This window comes from Cherax quadricarinatus, chromosome 46 (assembly GCF_038502225.1).
Source record: "Cherax quadricarinatus isolate ZL_2023a chromosome 46, ASM3850222v1, whole genome shotgun sequence".
Taxonomy (NCBI): domain Eukaryota; kingdom Metazoa; phylum Arthropoda; class Malacostraca; order Decapoda; family Parastacidae; genus Cherax; species Cherax quadricarinatus.
In genome coordinates, this window is record NC_091337.1 from 55,764 (window position 1) to 73,496 (window position 17,733).

A 17,733-nucleotide genomic window follows, 5' to 3' on the forward strand; every position below is an offset into this window, starting at 1 on the left:
GGAGATTTTCTTGGTGATTTGTTGTATATATGTCTGGAACTTAAGGCTACTGTCAAGATGGATACCTGGGAATTTTTCCTCTGCAAGTCTTGTGACTGATGATCCGTTTAGCGTTATGTTAAGTGGATCATTTGCAGCTTTGTTTCCGAACTAAATGAAATAGGTTTTATCAGTATTCAGGGTAAGTTTATTAGTCATCATCCAGGCAGATATTTTCTGCAATTCGGTATTGACAGTGTTGGCGAGTATGACTGGGTTTGGGTGGGAGAAGACGTATGTAGTGTCATCTGCAAATAATATGGGTTTGAGTAGCTGTGATGCATTCAGTAGATCATTGATGTAGATGAGAAAGAGGAGTGGTCCATGGACACTTCCTTGTGGGACTCCTACTGTGATTGGTTGGGTGGAAGAGTTTACACCATTTGCATACACACATTGAATTCTGCTACTAAGGTATGACTTTAGGTAGTTGAGGGAGTGGCCTCTGATACCATAGTGCGTTAATTTAGAGTACAGCAGTTCATGGTCGACTGTATCAAAAGCTTTACGTAAATCAATGAAAATGCCCAGCGGGACTTTTCTTTTTGAGTGCGGTATATATTAGTTCTAGCATGTGTATGATAGCATCATTTGTGCTTTCATTATTCCTGAATCCAAACTGACAAGGGTTTAATATGTTGTGTGAGACTAAATAGGAATAGATCCATCTATGAATTAATTTTTCAAAGATTTTAGAGAGCAGTGGTAAGTTAGATATTGGTTAATAGTTATTCAAGCCTGCCTTGCCCTGCCATGAAAAAATTGTCAGTTATATTTTTTACCATTTTGAGCTGATTTTTAAGTTAATTCTGATCTGAAATCAAACAATATAATTTTTATTTAGTTAGTACGTCTTCCATTTTGTCACTTTATACCAATTAACAGCCAACAAAACTATAAAAAATACTGTAGAAAACACCTCGGTCACTATTTTAAACCAAACACAAGTTCAGATGTTTGCTTTTCCCATCATGCACTGTCTGGGGCAGTACATGATGGACACAGACCCACTCTCCAATGTCGAAGCCAAAATTTACCCCACACAGCATATTTGAGGGCACTGTGCTGAGGGCATAGATCTACATGAGTGACACTGGCATCAGTGATGTAGATACATATAAGAGACAGTGAAAGGGCAAATGGGTACATCTACACGTAAACCCCATTGTTAAGTTAGGCCATTCCTAGTTACACTGAATAACACCAGGTTTCCATGCTATGTCATATGAGCTCAAAAGCAGTTACTAGTCAGCTAGGTGCTCTCAGATAAGCCTAGTATTAAAGAACACATTAGTTACAATACCAGTGCAAGTATTGTTGTGTAATGTCACTGAAAGATAACCTGTTAATTTGTGTATTCTTCATAATGTACCTCCTTTATCTTCCATATAATATTCTGTAATTATCTGCTTAAATAGTTCATGAGTAATAGTACATTATACTGTACTTGTGATTGTTAGTGAATTACAATGGCTTTTCATATGCATAACTAAATAGGTGTCTGATGGTGAGAATTATCCTCAGGTGTTGGAGAACCTACCTGCTTGATAAATCCTTCAGGAAGGATGTCATGTGTACAGATTTAATTCTCAAACACTAAGTACAGTTTCCCTATATGTACAAACAATTCTTCACAACTTTCCTTTCTCCATCCTGAGTATGTGTTACCTTCATGTGATTGTCCTCTCGTCTTGTATAGCCAAAATATACAACTGTTACAGTATCTAAACACCCATTTAAGAAAGCACTGCAACACCTTGACATTGACTCAGCTCAAGGCAGCCAGTTAGGTGAACCTCCTGGTGCACACTGAAAGTGGCAACCTATCACCAAGACTCTGACTCACGTTAAGAGTTATGTTTATGCTCTACAGCAAATAAATTTATTATCATCATTGCATACAGCAACTATCTACATACTTTAATGTTTCTACTTTATTTTTATCATTATTTTGCCCTTTGTCTTTTGTAGTTCTTGTTTCCCTCAGTGAAAGTACATTTGTGCATGTGCATGCATGTGTGTGTGTATGTACGTACGCGCATCTAAGCACTTGCCTAATTGTGGTTGCAGGGGTCGATTCATAGCTCCTGGCCCCACCTCTTCACTGGTTAACACTAGGTCCACTCTTTCCACGAGTTTTATCATAACTCTTCTTAACCCTTTCAGGGTCCAAAGGCCGAATTTCAAAGTGCGCACCAATGTCCAAGAATTTTCAAAAACTAATTTTGTTATTTTTTTCTTAGGAAATGGTAGAGAATCTTTTTCCAGAGGTAATAAAACAAAAAGTACGAAATTTGATGGAAAACTGATGAAATTATGCTCGTGCGAATTTTAATGCTTCAGTGATATTTATGCATCGGCAATTTTTCCGGCTTTGACTCCCATTTTAGGCCAATTATATTACTCCAGTCGACCAAATTCTTAGCTATTTCACTAGTATTACTTCTATTCTATCGATTGAGCACAAGAAATTGCCAAGTCAATTGTTTCAACTACAAAATAAAGTGATCAGAAATTGGTAATTTGTCCAATTTAATGCAAAGTTCAAAATATTCTAATATCAAAATAAGGTCCAGAATAAACAATGCAGGCATTCCTGGAACTAAACTAACATTTCCTCTGTTCATTAGTTTTGTTTTCAGGCTTTACAAATGAATTCCATTTTGATTTTTTATTCACATAATGAATTTTTATTCAAACCAAAAAATAGAAGATTTACTGTTTTGCAATACTGTAATAATTGTATAAATAATATCACCACATTTGTGAACGTATATTGGACCCACCAGCTGGTGTGTATTAGACATGTGGGATCATTTGTTTACTCTTGAACATCGGCAAAAATTTAACATTTCTGCTATTTTGAGCTCAGTTTCAACCCATTTCCATTACTAAAACCAATCAAAATCATCTCTATTTCTGTAATATATACTCCATTCTATCAAATGAGACCAAGAAATTGCAAATACAACTATAGAAACCATACGAAAAAACACTGCAAAGTTGCTGTTTTAATCAAAAATTACGGTCTCAGATTTTTCTCTCTCATTATGCACTGTGTGCTGCAGGATCTTTTTTATGTGGTGCACACATACCACATAGCTGTAATCTCTCATATCTAGGCCCAAATTTACCGCTCACAGCTTATCAGAGTGAGCTGAGCTCATGGCGTAGATCTACGGTTTGGACCCTCAACGTATAGCCGTAGATCTACGGCACAGACTCGCAAAGTGTTAAAGCTGTGTATGGTACCTGCCTCCACTACCTTGCTTTCTGCACTGTTCCACTTCTGACAACTCTGTGACTGAAGAAATACTTCCTAACATCCCTGTGAGTCATCTGGGTCTTCAACTTTCAGTTGTGATCCCTTGTTACTGTGTCCCATCTTTGAAACACCCTGACTCTGTCCACGTTGTCGATTACTCTCAATATTTTATATGTCGTGTGTGTGTGGGTGGGTGGGTGGGTTGGTGGGGGTTTGTGTGTGTGTGTGGTATTGTTACTTGCTGAAATATGCTCATAATATTCAGTGTTTTATATAGAATGTTTTTGTAATTATGGTATGCATTGGTAATTTCCTTGCAATCACAAGCTTATTTAACCCTTTGACTGTTTTGGTCGTATATATACGTCTTACGAGCCACCGTTTTTGACATATATATACAGTGGACCCCCGCATAACGATATTATTTCAATCCAGAAGTCTGTTTGGGTGCCGTTATAGACCGAATTTGTTCCCATAAGAGATATTGTGAAGTAGATTAGTCCGTTTCAGACCCCCAAAAAATACACCTACAAAAGCACTTAACAAAAATACACTTACATAATTGGTCGAGTTGGGAGCTGATCGTTATGCGGGGGTCCACTGTACTCATAAATTCTAGCGGCTTCAAATCAAGCAGGAGAAAGCTGGTAGGCCCACATGTGAGAGAATGGGTCTGTGTGGTTAGTGTGCACCATATAAAAAAAATCCTGCAGCATGCAGCGCAAAATGAGAAAAAGAAATCTCCGACGTTTTTTTTTTAATTAAAATACCAACTTTGTGGTTATTTTCGTATAGTATTTATGGTTGAACAGTGGACCCCCGCATAGCGATATTAATCCGTGCAAGAGAGCTCATTGTTATGCGAAATTATCGTTATGTGAATGAATTTTCCCCATAAGAAATAATGGAAATCAAATTAATCCGTGCAAGACACCCAAAAGTATGAAAAAAAAATTTTACCACATGAAATATACATTTTCCTACACACAAAGAGAAGGATACATGCACAATAGTAGAGTAGTACATGCACAATATATATTGTGCATGTACTACTCTACTAAATGAAGAATAAATGACACTTACCTTTATTGAAGATGCAGCAATGACTGATGAGACACTGTGTCCTGGGAGTGCCTTTTCCTCCTGAGTACTGTAGGTCCTGTTTGGCATTTTCTTCCAGAACAGGCCTTATCACACTGTGTATGCCACTACGATTCTTAAATCTCTCAAACCAACCTTTGCTGGCTTTAAATTCACCAATATGAGCACTAGTTCCAGGCATTTTTCCCTGTTCACCTGGGTGTTAGTGGACTGGTGTGGGTTGCATCCTGGCAGACAAGATTAAGGACCCCAATGGAAATAAGTTAGACAGTCTTCGATGACACTGACTTTTTTGGGTTATCCTGGGTGGCAAATCCTCTGGGGTTAATTGTTTCTTGGTATTCTCAATAAGCCACACCAACAACAGTGCTACAGCAGCAGCAGCAGCAGCAGCAGCTGACAGTGCTACAGCAGCAGCAGCAGCAGCTGACAGTGCTACAGCAGCAGCAGATGGTACTACAGCAGCAGCAGACGGTACTACAGCAGCAGCAGCTGACGGTGGTACAACAGCAGCAGCAGCTGACGGTGGTACAGCAGCAGCAGACGATGCTACAGCAGCAGCAGACGATGCTACAGCAGCAACAGACGGTACTACAGCAGCAGCAGCAGCTGACGGTGGTACAACAGCAGCAGCAGCTGACGGTGGTACAACAGCAGCAGCAGCTGACAGTGCTACAGCAGCAGCAGACGATGCTACAGCAGCAGCAGACGATGCTACAGCAGCAGCAGATGGTACTACAGCAGCAGCAGCAGCAGCTGACGGTGGTACAACAGCAGCAGCAGCTGACAGTGCTACAGCAGCAGCAGACGGTACTACAGCAGCAGCAGCAGCTGACGGTGGTACAACAGCAGCAGCAGCTGACAGTGGTACAACAGCAGCAGCAGCTGACAGTGCTACAGCAGCAGCAGACGATGCTACAGCAGCAGCAGATGGTACTACAGCAGCAGCAGCAGCTGACGGTGGTACAGCAGCAGCAGCAGCTGATGGTGGTACAGCAGCAGCAGCAGCTGATGGTGGTGCAGCAGCAGCAGCAGCTGATGGTGGTGCAGCAGCAGCAGCTGACAGTGCTACAGCAGCAGCAGCAGCAGCAGCAGCTGACAGTGCAGCAGCAGCAGCAGCTGACGGTGGTACAGCAGCAGCTGTACCACCAATAGTAGCGATGGTTGATTGGGGTTTATTATACAACCTGGCCAGCTCGGAGACACACACTCCACTTTCATACTTATCAATGATCTTTTTCTTCATCTCTATAGTAATTCTCACCCTTATTGCTGTAGGGTTGGCACTAGAAGCTTTCTTGGGGCCCATGGTCACTTATTTTATTCGTAATAATACGAAATGTTCCGATTGTATGCTTGGATGTTACCACGGAGGCTGGCTGGTAAACAATGCCACCGGCAGAACATGCGAGCGTGGCTCAGGCCGCACATAGACGCGTCTCAGATGAACAGCGTTGAGCGGGTTTTTTAGCGGTATGCGAGGCAAAATCTTGGCGATAAAATGTAGCGGTATGCGGATTTAACGTTATGTAAGGCCAACGGTATGCGGGGGTCCACTGTATTCTCGTTTTCTTGGTCTCATTTGATAGAATGGAAAACATATTATAGAAATAGAGGTGATTTTGATTGGTTTTACTAGGAAAAGAACCTTGAAATGGAGCTCAGATTAGGGGAATGTTTGATTTTTGCCGATGTTCAAAAGTAAACAAATGATGTCATTTTCCATTAAATGTCCAAGTAGCCATTCTGATATGCAGTCATGAATGGTTTGACATTATTTATACAATTATTATAATATTGCAGTAGTCTGCATAACAGTAAATTTTCTGTTTTTTTGTTTGAATAAAAATTCAAAATAGAAAGCAAGAGTAATATCAGAGGGGCCTGGAGACGTGACTGATGAGCAAAGAAAATGTTATTTTAGAACCAGGAATGTCTGCATTGTTCATTCTGCACCCTATTTTGAAATTCTCATATATTTTAATTTTCGTGAAATTGGCCAAATTGCAAATTTCTGACCACATTATTGGGTAGTTGAAATTGGTAAATGGGCAGTTTCTTGTACTCAATAGATAGGAAAAATGGAGTTCTAAATAAATATCTATGAGTTTGGTCGACTGGAACAATGGAATTAGCCGAAAATAGGGCTCAAATTGGGTGAAATCGCCAATTCATAAATATCGCCTAGGTCGCTAACTTCGCGAGAGCGTCATTACAATCGGGAAAAGATTCTCTATCATTTCATAAGATTTTTTTTTTTTTTTTTTTTTTTAAATTTTGTGACGCCAGGAGACACCTCAGGATTTGGGATTGCGGCAGTCAAGGGGTTAAATGAGAATTTTGAAGTATACATGTATTTTAGTAAGCCCTCAATTTATAGACTAATAGGGAATATCGAGTAGTGAGTAATGGTGATTGTTTGTGGGCAGAGATGAGATTGTTTTGTAGTGATTGTAATAATAGGCAGTTTTGTAACCAATCTACTTTTTCCATTTTCTTTTAGTGGTTGACCCCTTTCTGTTTTGTCCTGTATTACTGAATGTTGTTAAATTGAGGGTTTATGCATTTCTGCTTCTCATCTGGAGTCCTCAGTGGTAAAAAATTCTTAAGTTTATTGGCAAGATAAAGTTATTGTATTTATCCCAGAATACATTTAAAGGTAGAAAGTTGAAAGTGAACATAGGTAAGAGTAAGGTGATGAGGGTATCAAATGATTTACATAAAGAAAAATTGGATATCATATTGGAGAGAGGGAGTAAGTAAGTTTATTCAAGTATACACAAATACAGTTACATAGAATTATCATACATAGCAGCATATGTGTAGAGAACCTAGGATAAGTGAATGTTTTCAGATATTTGGGAGTTGACTTGTCAGTAGATGGGTTTATGAAGGATGAGGTTGACCATAGAATTGATGAAGGAAAAAAGGTGAGTGATACATTGAGGTATCTGTGGAGACAAAAAAGTGTTATCCATGGAGGCAAAGAAGGGAATGTATAAATAACAAGGGAATGTATGAAAGTACAGTGGACCCCCGGTTAACGATATTTTTTCACTCCAGAAGTATGTTCAGGTGCCAGTACTGACCGAATTTGTTCCCATAAGGAATATTGTGAAGTAGATTAGTCCATTTCAGACCCCCAAACATACACGTACAAACGCACTTACATAAATACACTTACATAATTGGTCGCATTCAGAGGTGATCGTTATGCGGGGGTCCACTGTATAGTGGTATCAACACTCTTATATGGGTGTGAAGCATGGGTTACAAATGCTGCAGCGAGGAGGCGGCTGGAGGCAGTTTAGATGTCCTGTCTAAGGACAATGTGTGGTGTAAATATTATGCAGAGAATTTGGAGTGTGGAAATTAGGAGGAGGCGTGGAGTTACTGAAAGTATTAGTCAGAGGGCTGAAAAGGGGTTGTTGAGGTAGTTTGGTCATTTAGAGAGAATAGATCAAAGTAGAATGACATGGAGAGCATATAATTCTGTAGGGGAAGGAAGGCAGGGTAGGGGTCATCCTTGAAAAGGTTGGAGGGAGGGGGTAAAGGATGTTTTGTGGGCGAGGAGCTTGGGCTTCCAGCAAGCATGTGTGAGCATGTTAGATAGGCGTGAATGGAGATGAATGATTTTTGGGACCTGACGAGCTGTTGGAGAGTGAGAAGGGTAATATTTTGCGAAGGGATTCAGAGAAACCGGTTAGCCAAACTTGAGTCCTGGAAATGGGAAGTACAGTGCCACACTTTAAAGAAGGGGTTTGGGATATTGGCAGTTTGGAGGGACTTCTAAACTGTCATATTTGAATGACTCTGCAAAGAAAGTCATTATGTATGAGTGAGGTGAAAGTGTCGAATGATGACGAAAGTGGAAGACGACTGATGTATTGGAAAAAAAATATTAACACGCTCTCCTATGTGTATCTTTAATTTATCTTGTTTTACTTAATATTTGCAATATTTACAATATTTACTACTATATGTTGCAGCACCTCAACAAGACGTACAGCACAAATGTCCCTCTGGTGTTAATGAATTCTTTCAATACTGATGATGACACACAGAAGGTTATACGCAAGTACCATGGATTCCAGGTAAAGTTGAAGTTTTTCAAATTTCCTGAATTATGTTCCCTTGTATAAAATTATTGCTGACTTAGTCTTTGTTGGGTAGCAATGATTTCATTAACATGATATTGGCTATTAAAGTATTGCATGTGCATATGAAGGGATTCGGGGAATCTGGTTAGCTGGACTTGAGTTCTGGCGGTGAGAAGTACAGTGCCTGCACTCTGAAGAAGGGTTGGGGATATTTGCAGTTTTGAACTGTATTATTGGTGCCTCTCTGGCAAGACAGTGATGGAGTGAGTGATAGTGAAAATGCTTTCTTCTTTTACAGGTCTCCCTACCTTGGGAGATGGCCAGTGTGTTTTTTTTTTATTTTATTTCTTATACTGGTGGTTGCTGATAATTAGGTTACCTCTTCCTTATAGGGATTGCCTGAATTGTGATTGCCTCATTTGATCAGCTTAAAATTCTCAACACTGGTGTATTGTAACTAGAGAGGTTTGTGTATCTGTTGACATGTGCAGGTGCTCTTGGATCAGTTTTATATGGACCATTTCTCCACTTAGTTTGTGTGATAACTTCAGAAAGCCTCTTTTGATCAGCTTCGTAATTTCAGTGCTGGTATATCATGCCTAGAAAGATTGTTATTGGAGTGTGTAGATGCCTATATGCCAATTTTATTTTTCAGATGTAGTATTTTATTTTTCAGGAAATAACTTGATTATGACTCTTTAAATGGCTTCAGTCTTTTAAGTGACTGATCTTATAAATAGGATAGTACCTTGTATGCTCAGCATTTGTAAATGGATATTTGTCAGTCACATAGCATAGTTAATGCCTCTTCTGATCAACTTCAAGCTTTCAGAGATAGTTAACTCTAATCAAACAAAGGGTGACATTAGTTTGGGTTGTACAAGTTTTACTTTGCCAGTTTTATTAAGCATGTAGGCATCTAAATTACCAGCAAAACCTGGTGGAAGCACTGATGTCCATACAGGGGTGATATATAGGGAAGAAACAGAAAAAATGCACCAGCAGCGAATACAGCTACAGTGAATCCTGTATATATGTTGGTAGAATTGCCGACAGTATGTAAAGTAAAAGGACATAAGTACAACTAATGTGACATTTTATTGTTGGAACGTTTCGCTCTCCAGGAGCTTTGTCAAGCCGTAACGGCTTGACAAAGCTCCCGGAGAGCGAAACATTGCCACAATAAAATGTCACAGTAGTTGGACTCTGGCCCCTTTCAAGGCTGGCAACATTGCAGACCTGAAGTGTACAGAGAACTTTCACGGCACACATAGGTACAATAAGGCATCTGAATTACTGGGAACAGTTGAAGGTCCTTGATCTGTATTCCCTGGAATGCAGGCGAGAGAGATACATGATAATATACACTTGGAAGTTCCTGGAGGGATTGGTACCAAACCTGCACACGAAAATCACTCCCTATGAATGCAAAAGACTCAGTAGGAGATGCAAAATTCCCCTGATGAAAAGCAGGGGTGCCATGAGTACATTGAGAGACAACACAATGTGTCTGAGGCCCAAGACTGTTCAGCTGCCTCCTAGCATAAAATAGGGGGGATTACCAATTGACCCCTGGCTGCCTTCAAGAAGGCACTGGACAGGCACCTAAAGTCAGTACCTGACCAATCGAGCTGTGGTTCTTACGTCAGTTTGCGTGCAACCAGCAGTAACAGCCTGGTTGATCAGACCCTGATCCACCATGAGGCCTGGTCGCAGATCGAGCCACGGGGGCGTTGACCCCTGAAACCCTTTCCATGTAAACTCCAGGCACAGTAATATGAAATAGCTGATAGTCCAAAGGTTAGTGCCTCTTAACCCTTTGGATTAATGAAAATGTGTATGTTAACGTAATATATGACATTTAATGAGATTCTGTGATTATTATTATCATCATCATCATTACTAATATGGTGTCCCTCGTACAAGGTTTTTGGCTCCCACATCTCGTATTTATGTTTATTTATTCTACTCTGTAGTGTATTTATCATCTTTATATGTTATGTATCATGTTTATTATATAATTTTGAAAAAATATCATAGATGGATTAATGAAAATATGTATATTAACGTAATATACGACATTTAATGAGACTCAGTGATTATTATTATTATTATTATTATTATTATTATTATTATTATTACACCTACCATCCGACTTACGACCGAGCTTGGCTCCGACCAACCGGCCGTAAGTCGGAATGGACGCAAGTCAAACTTTACTACTGAATACATGTATCAACATCACACTTATTGTAACGATTTTATTTTATTGTTTCATTTTAGTATCTCCTTTTTTACTTTACTTTTTATGCTGTTAGTGCTCTATTTTATACTGTAAGGTTTAGGAGAAACACTGTGTACAACATAAACATTTGTTTATTTCTGAGAACATTGAAATACAGTATATGTAAATGAAACTGCATGATCAGAAAAGTACAAAATATTGAAATACAGTATAAATGAAACTGCATGATCAGAAAAGTACAAAATATTGAAATACAGTATAAATGAAACTGCATGATCAGAAAAGTACAAAATATTGAAATACAGTATAAATGAAATGCAGATAAGGATTGGGACACATTTACAGCCCACTAGTGCTTGGTTGGGGATCCTCTATGCTTTCTTCCTCTGAAGGGGTAGGGGTGCGAGGAGGTGGGGGAGCACTCTTCTTGATAAACATACAGAGATTTGTTTGAATTTTCCTTTTCTTCTTTTCATCATAAATGTCTCTGTATGGACGCATTGCATCCTGTATCATTCTCTCAGTATTAACAAACCTTTCAATGTTAGGGTCCATATTCTCTAATTTTCGTAGCCCTTGGTTTATCAATGAAAAACACTGTGATAATTCATTCACCGAGAACTTCCTTTCTGGCTCCTCTTCATTTTCTTTGTCTTCTTTCTGTCTTTGTTCTTCTGATTTTCTTTCTTCTATTATCAGGAGTTCTTCATTCGTTATTTCTTGAACTTCTTCTGTCAAAAGTTCTTCAATGTCATCCACATCACATTCAAGTTCAAGTTTGTTAGCCAATTTTAAAATCGCACCTCTCAGCACACTTCACTCTTCTTCACTGTCGAAGCCATGAAAATCTTGAAGAAACTGGGCATTACACTGCTTCCAGACTCCGTTCATACACTTAGCTGTGACTACCATGCTTTTGCTATGTTTTTGATACACTGATAAATATTATACTTCTTCCAAAAATCTCTTAGAGTTAGTTCTGGGTCTGAATCAATGACCTGGATAGCTTGATCAAAAGGTATGTGCAGATAGTGTGCTTGAAATGTTCAAATAACCCCCTGATCCATGGGTTGTGTGAGTGGGGTGGTGTTGGGAGGCATAAACACCACTCGTACATCAGGGTCTAGATCGTCCAAGTGAGGAGGGTGGGAAGGTGCATTGTCTAAAACTAAAAGAATTTTGAAAGGTACTCCTTTTTCCTGGCAATACTGGCGTGCAGCTGGGATGAAACAGTTTAAAAACCAATCCTCAAATAAGGCCAATGTCATCCATGCCTTACGATTGTATCAATAGTGCACAGGGAGCGTATGTTTGTTTACATTTTTGAGAGCACGGGGGTTCTCGGCCATGTAAATTAAGAAGGGTTTTAATTTGAAACCAGCAATATTTCCCCCAAGCAGCAGTGAAACCCTTTGCTTCATAACCTTATGCCTTGGTACACACTTCACTTCCTTAGATACATATGTTCCATTAGCCATTTTTTTCCAGTACAGGCCAGTTTCATCAACATTAAATATTTGTTCTGGTAAATACCCTTCTTCTTTTATTAGATTATCCAACTGAGCAACAAAGTTTTATGCACCTTCTTCGTCACAAGCAGCTGCTTCACCTTTCGCTACCACATAATGAATTTGGTAACACTGACGAAATCTCCTAAACCACCCATCACTTGCAATAAATTCTTGATTATACCCCTCACCAGCACGTTGTTTCAACATGTTAAACAAACTTTTTGCTTTTCTTTGTACTTCAGAAAGCATCACATTCACTTTTTTCTGCCGATAATCTTCTAACCAAGCAGCAGTGAAACCCTTTGCTTCATAACCTTATGCCTTGGTACACACTTCACTTCCTTAGATACATATGTTCCATTAGCCATTTTTTTCCAGTACAGGCCAGTTTCATCAACATTAAATATTTGTTCTGGTAAATACCCTTCTTCTTTTATTAGATTATCCAACTGAGCAACAAAGTTTTATGCACCTTCTTCATCACAAGCAGCTGCTTCACCTTTCGCTACCACATAATGAATTTGGTATCGCTGACAAAATCTCCTAAACAATCCATCATTTGCAATAAATTCTTGATTATACCAGTCACCAACCCGTTGTTTCAACATGTTAAACAAACTTTTTGCTTTTCTTTGTACTTCAGAAAGCATCACATTCACTTTTTTCTGCCGATAATCTTCTAACCAAACATTGAGCATTTTTTCCATCTCGGCAATTGGGCCTTCACGTTTCTTTGTGATAATTGTTGATGTCATAGAGGCCGAAGATTTCACTGCTGCTTTGATGCGCTGTTTATCCTTAAGTATTGTCGACACAGTGGAGTGGGAGAGGTGAAGATCCCGAGAAATGTTGTTGATGCTTTTTCCATCCTCATACTGCTTAATTACTTTGATCTTCTGGTTAAGAGTAAGAGCCTTTCTTGCCTTCTTGCCACAGTCTCCAGCGCAAGATTCAGACTTCCTCTTAGGAGCCATGGTGAAATTTACTGTCCAGTTAGTACAGTTAAATACAGTATGATGCTGCTGATAGGGCAGGGGAGCTCAAAGTGACGCTGGCTGCCTGGTGCATTGCCGGGAGTAGCGGGCAAATATCGTACAGCGGTATGCATCAGCAGGCCCAGCCCAGCTGCCAGACGTATGGCTGAAAGTCCGGTCGTAAGTCGGGTGGACGTAAGTCGAGCAGGTTGTAAGTCGAGGGTCATTAAGACTATCTACAATACGAGGGTCACTATCTACAATACGAGTGACATACATGTACTACTGTATAGAAAGGCACTTGTTATGCTGAGTATTTCAAGAAAATTAGGTCAGTGTCCCAGGATAACACCCACACTAGTCGACTAACACCCAGGTACCCATTTACTGATGGGTAAACAAAGACAACAGGTTTAAAGAAACATGCCTAATGTTGCTACCCTGGCTGGAAATCGAATATTTACCAAAAATCATATATGGCTAATCCAAGCCAGGTACTAAAAATAAGCCACGTTGACTTTTTTGGGGTTATCCTAGGTTCTCTACACATATGCTGCTGTGTGTGATAATCTATAGAGAGAAAATAACTTTTTTGTTTCATGTTTATGGTGGAGTACGAGTGTACGTATATCACAGTTACCCCTGTGCTATACTCTGTTTTCTCTAATATAAGCCACCAAGACAGGGATAGGAGAATGGTATTTGTTTACCATATCCTCTTCACAACTCTGTCGAACTGCTCGGTGTTATGCCAAATATTATTCATTCTGGAGTATTTAACGGTTTTATGTTATTTAAATTGTTTCTTATGTCATATTAGATCATTTGTGATAGGCAAATAAGCTGTAGTGTTGATATTAGCGTAATAATAAAGCATATTCTCCTGCTTCATGAGACTGAGCTCATGGCAACTTACAGTGGCTTCAAAGCCACCTTATCTTTAATGTTTAATGTACTGTGTAGGTGCTTTACATAATGAGAAGCATTTCTTTTATTCATTGGAACCATGGCTAGGGCTGAAAGTAAGCAGGTTAAAACAATAAACGGAGAAAAAGAAATTGGAATGACTTACGCAGCAAGTAGCGCCACCAAACAGTACCAGCAGGTTGGTGTGGCGACCCTGGAAATTTGAAATTATGCTTGCCAAAATTAGTGCCGAATAACTGAAGGAACCGAATAACTGATTGCCGGATTTGTGATGGCAGACCTGTAGTAGTACTGGTTGACCATCACTAATCTGGCATTATTGGGACCTGTAGTGTCAGATTAGTGAGTTTGCCGGATTACAGAGTGGTTAGGTTAGAATACACTTAACCTATCAGCAGAGAGACTTTCTACTACATCTTCCTCATTTTCATCACTGCTTTCTCCTCCACTGGCTTGCTGCTGTGGATTTACAACCATCTGCACAATTTCTGAGTCAGTATAATGATGAAATTTGAAATTATGCTAACCAAATTAGTGCTGGATTACTGATGGAACTGGATAACTGATTGCTGGATTAGTGATGACTGACCTGTATTCCTTGTCTGATAATAAAGTGCTAAACCTGTAAGGGTCATACAGCGCTGCAAGGAGGGATGTGCAAAAGGAAGACTGCGAAGGTAGTGAATGAGGGATTAGGGGATGCCTTTTGTGTTTTGATGCCTCTGTAATGGCTACTGTATCTTTCACAAAGAATAGAGTAGGTCCCTAACTTATGAATAGGTTGCTTTCTTAGTTTTTCAACTAGCTAACAAGTCATTAGTAACCCTGAACCTAATTTTTTCCATTGTTAATACTAGCCATCTCCCACCGAGGTAAGGAAGCCCAGAATAATAGGAGATACACTGTCACTTTTTCAATCACTGTCTTGCCAGAAATATGCTGACATCACAATTGAGATCACCCTCCCAACACCTCCTTTAGAGAGAAGACACCTTCCCACCTCCAGGACTCAAGACCATCTTACTGGTTTCCCTGAATCTCTTCATAAATGTTGCCTTACATGCATTCCAACAGTACATTAAGTCATGGAATCCACTTGCCTCCACTCACTCCAATATAAGCACTCACAGAATCCTGTTGGATGTTCATGTCTTTAGCACTAAAAGCCACCTTTAATTCTGTTGTAATTTGCATATTTAATATTTGTATATTATGTTACTAGCCAATTTTAAGATGCTTGCATTGTACAACTGATAGTGGAGTGCACATTTTAATTCTCTCCATGGTTTTTTAACGTTTTTTCTTTCAGTCATCATTTTCACATTTACTGCTGGTACCTGTAGTAACCTCAGGTTAATTTTAAAGGATTTTTCTATTATTGTTGGTACAGTAAAATTTTGATGCATTTTTTTTTACTGATGCAGAATATTTTTACCCTATGTTATTTATTTATTGTTTTATCAGGTGTTATTTTGTATGAGTGTTTTGTAGATTAGGAGGATAGTTTTAAGTTGTATGTGATAGTCTAGTTTTTCACAGCTCTTAAGATGATGCTGATCTGGTTTCAAGGAGTGATGCATTTGTTAATTCTCACTCAGCATCTCTCCCTTATTTAAAACTTACGTTCTAAGCACTAACTTAAAGTATGACTTTATCTGGCAGTTTCTTGCAGTCCCTTCAGTTGCACAGATAGTGGGTTGTGTAGGCTTGAGGCTAGCCTTCACATAGTATAGCACATCACCAGAGATAAGATGGCAAAAAGTCTAGTTTCTTGCCATTTTTCATTGTTTAAATTAAGGGTTGTTATAAAGTGAACAGTCTTTCTTGATTACCTTACCAGCAGAATCAGTAGATATCTAACAGTTACTTTTAATAAGTAAAGTACCATATCAGTAAGATTAATTTTAAAATATTCTGTTTATTCATGTTTACTCCAGTGTATTAAAATTGCTTTATGTTTGTCTTCCCATAAACTGTGCAAACTTTTATCTTTATCTTTCATTATTTTTTGTCAAGGCTCCCATACACTGTCATAACCTTCCATAATTGCATTATGATAATGCATAATTATTGGAATAAATACATACAGCAAGCATGCGTGAGCATGTTAGATAGGAGTGAATGGAGACGAATGGTTTTTTGGGACATGACGAGGTGTTGGAGTGTGAGCAGGGTAATATTTTGTGAATAGATTCAAAAACAAAACAAAAAAAAGTTCATTTCTTTGCAAAGGTTTCAATGTGGGTTTATATTTCATAATTTGATTGGTACAAAGAAAGCCACTATCATGCTGAGGCATTTTGGGCAAACTGATTAGCCGAACTTGAGTCTTGAAGGTGGGAAGTACTATGCCTGCACTCTAAAGGAGGGGTTTGGGATACTGGCTGTTTGGATTGACATCCAAACTGTTGTATCTGAGTGCCTCTGCAAAGATAATGATTATGTATGATTGATGGTGAAAGTGTTGAATGATGATGAATTTTTTTTTTCTTTTTGGGTTTTTCTTTCTGTTTGGGTTACCCTACCTCGGTGGGAAATGGCTGACATGTTAAAAAAAAAAAATATGCACAGGTGTATAGGGTGAAATTTGAAGAAGAAAATTATGTAGCATGTTATATTCAGTCAGAATACCACAGATTTATTAAAAGTTAGTAATTAGTGACGTAAAATAGTGTATCCCACCCTGCCTTGGTGGGATACGGCCATTTTGTTAAAAAAAAAAAAAAAATTCCTGTGGGCTAGAAATATATATTACTTATTTTGTTTTCTTTTAGGTTAAGACGTACACGTTTAATCAGTCAAGGTATCCACGCATCAACAAGGAATCTTTAATGCCGATTGCAAAGACTACTGGTTCAGATGCTGATCTTGAAGCGTAAGTACAGTATGTACATTTTACCATTTTTTTTTTATTATAGACTGTCTCCCTAGCAAGGGTAAGTTGATACTTAGTCCAGGGACAAGAACAGTATTTGAGTAAGCCCATTCTTTGGTATGGAGTTGCTATCACAGACCTAGTGCGATGGCAAGTTACATATCCCTTTCATTATCTTGAATTTGATTTGAAGAGTGATGTTGCATCTTCATAAGTGGTAAGATGTAGATAATATACTAGTTTACTTGTAACCTTTTCATTATAAGTTGTTAGATGTACTTACTTACATTTAGTATTACACTTAGGGTACTGTTTTACTAAATTGTAAAATAGGCTGTATATATAGTGGCTTTTTTTTCTTTAACTCTTGCTTCATAAATTATATAGTGCTTATCATTATTAATAAAGTTTAACATGAGTTTCACATTATTAAATCAGTTATAGTAGTATAGTAGCTAGCCACAAGAAATTGCAATCTCAGGGGTTGTGCCCTTGAACTTGCATCAAAGCCACACCGATCCAGCTCTAACTTACCTGTAATAATGGGATCTCAGTTCTGCCTGAAAGTTAAGAAAAATCTGCAGGTATTTTAACAGAGTAAAGGAATGACTATATTTGCAGGCATGTTCCATGGTCTCTTACAACTTATAACTATAGTGAGCAGCCATACCAAGACAACTCTTACACCTGTTATAA

At 38.7% G+C, this 17,733-nt stretch overlaps 1 protein-coding gene across 1 annotated transcript in view; it reads left to right on the top strand.

Annotated features, from left to right (window-relative positions):
• LOC128688420 (UTP--glucose-1-phosphate uridylyltransferase) overlaps window positions 1–17,733 on the top strand; it is a 170,285-nt gene that overhangs the window by 46,880 nt on the left and 105,672 nt on the right. Inside the window, exons 4-5 of the mRNA XM_070094413.1 lie at window positions 8,395–8,499; window positions 16,937–17,037. Coding sequence (XP_069950514.1) covers window positions 8,395–8,499; window positions 16,937–17,037 — 206 coding nt within the window. The remainder of the gene's footprint in view (window positions 1–8,394; window positions 8,500–16,936; window positions 17,038–17,733) is intronic.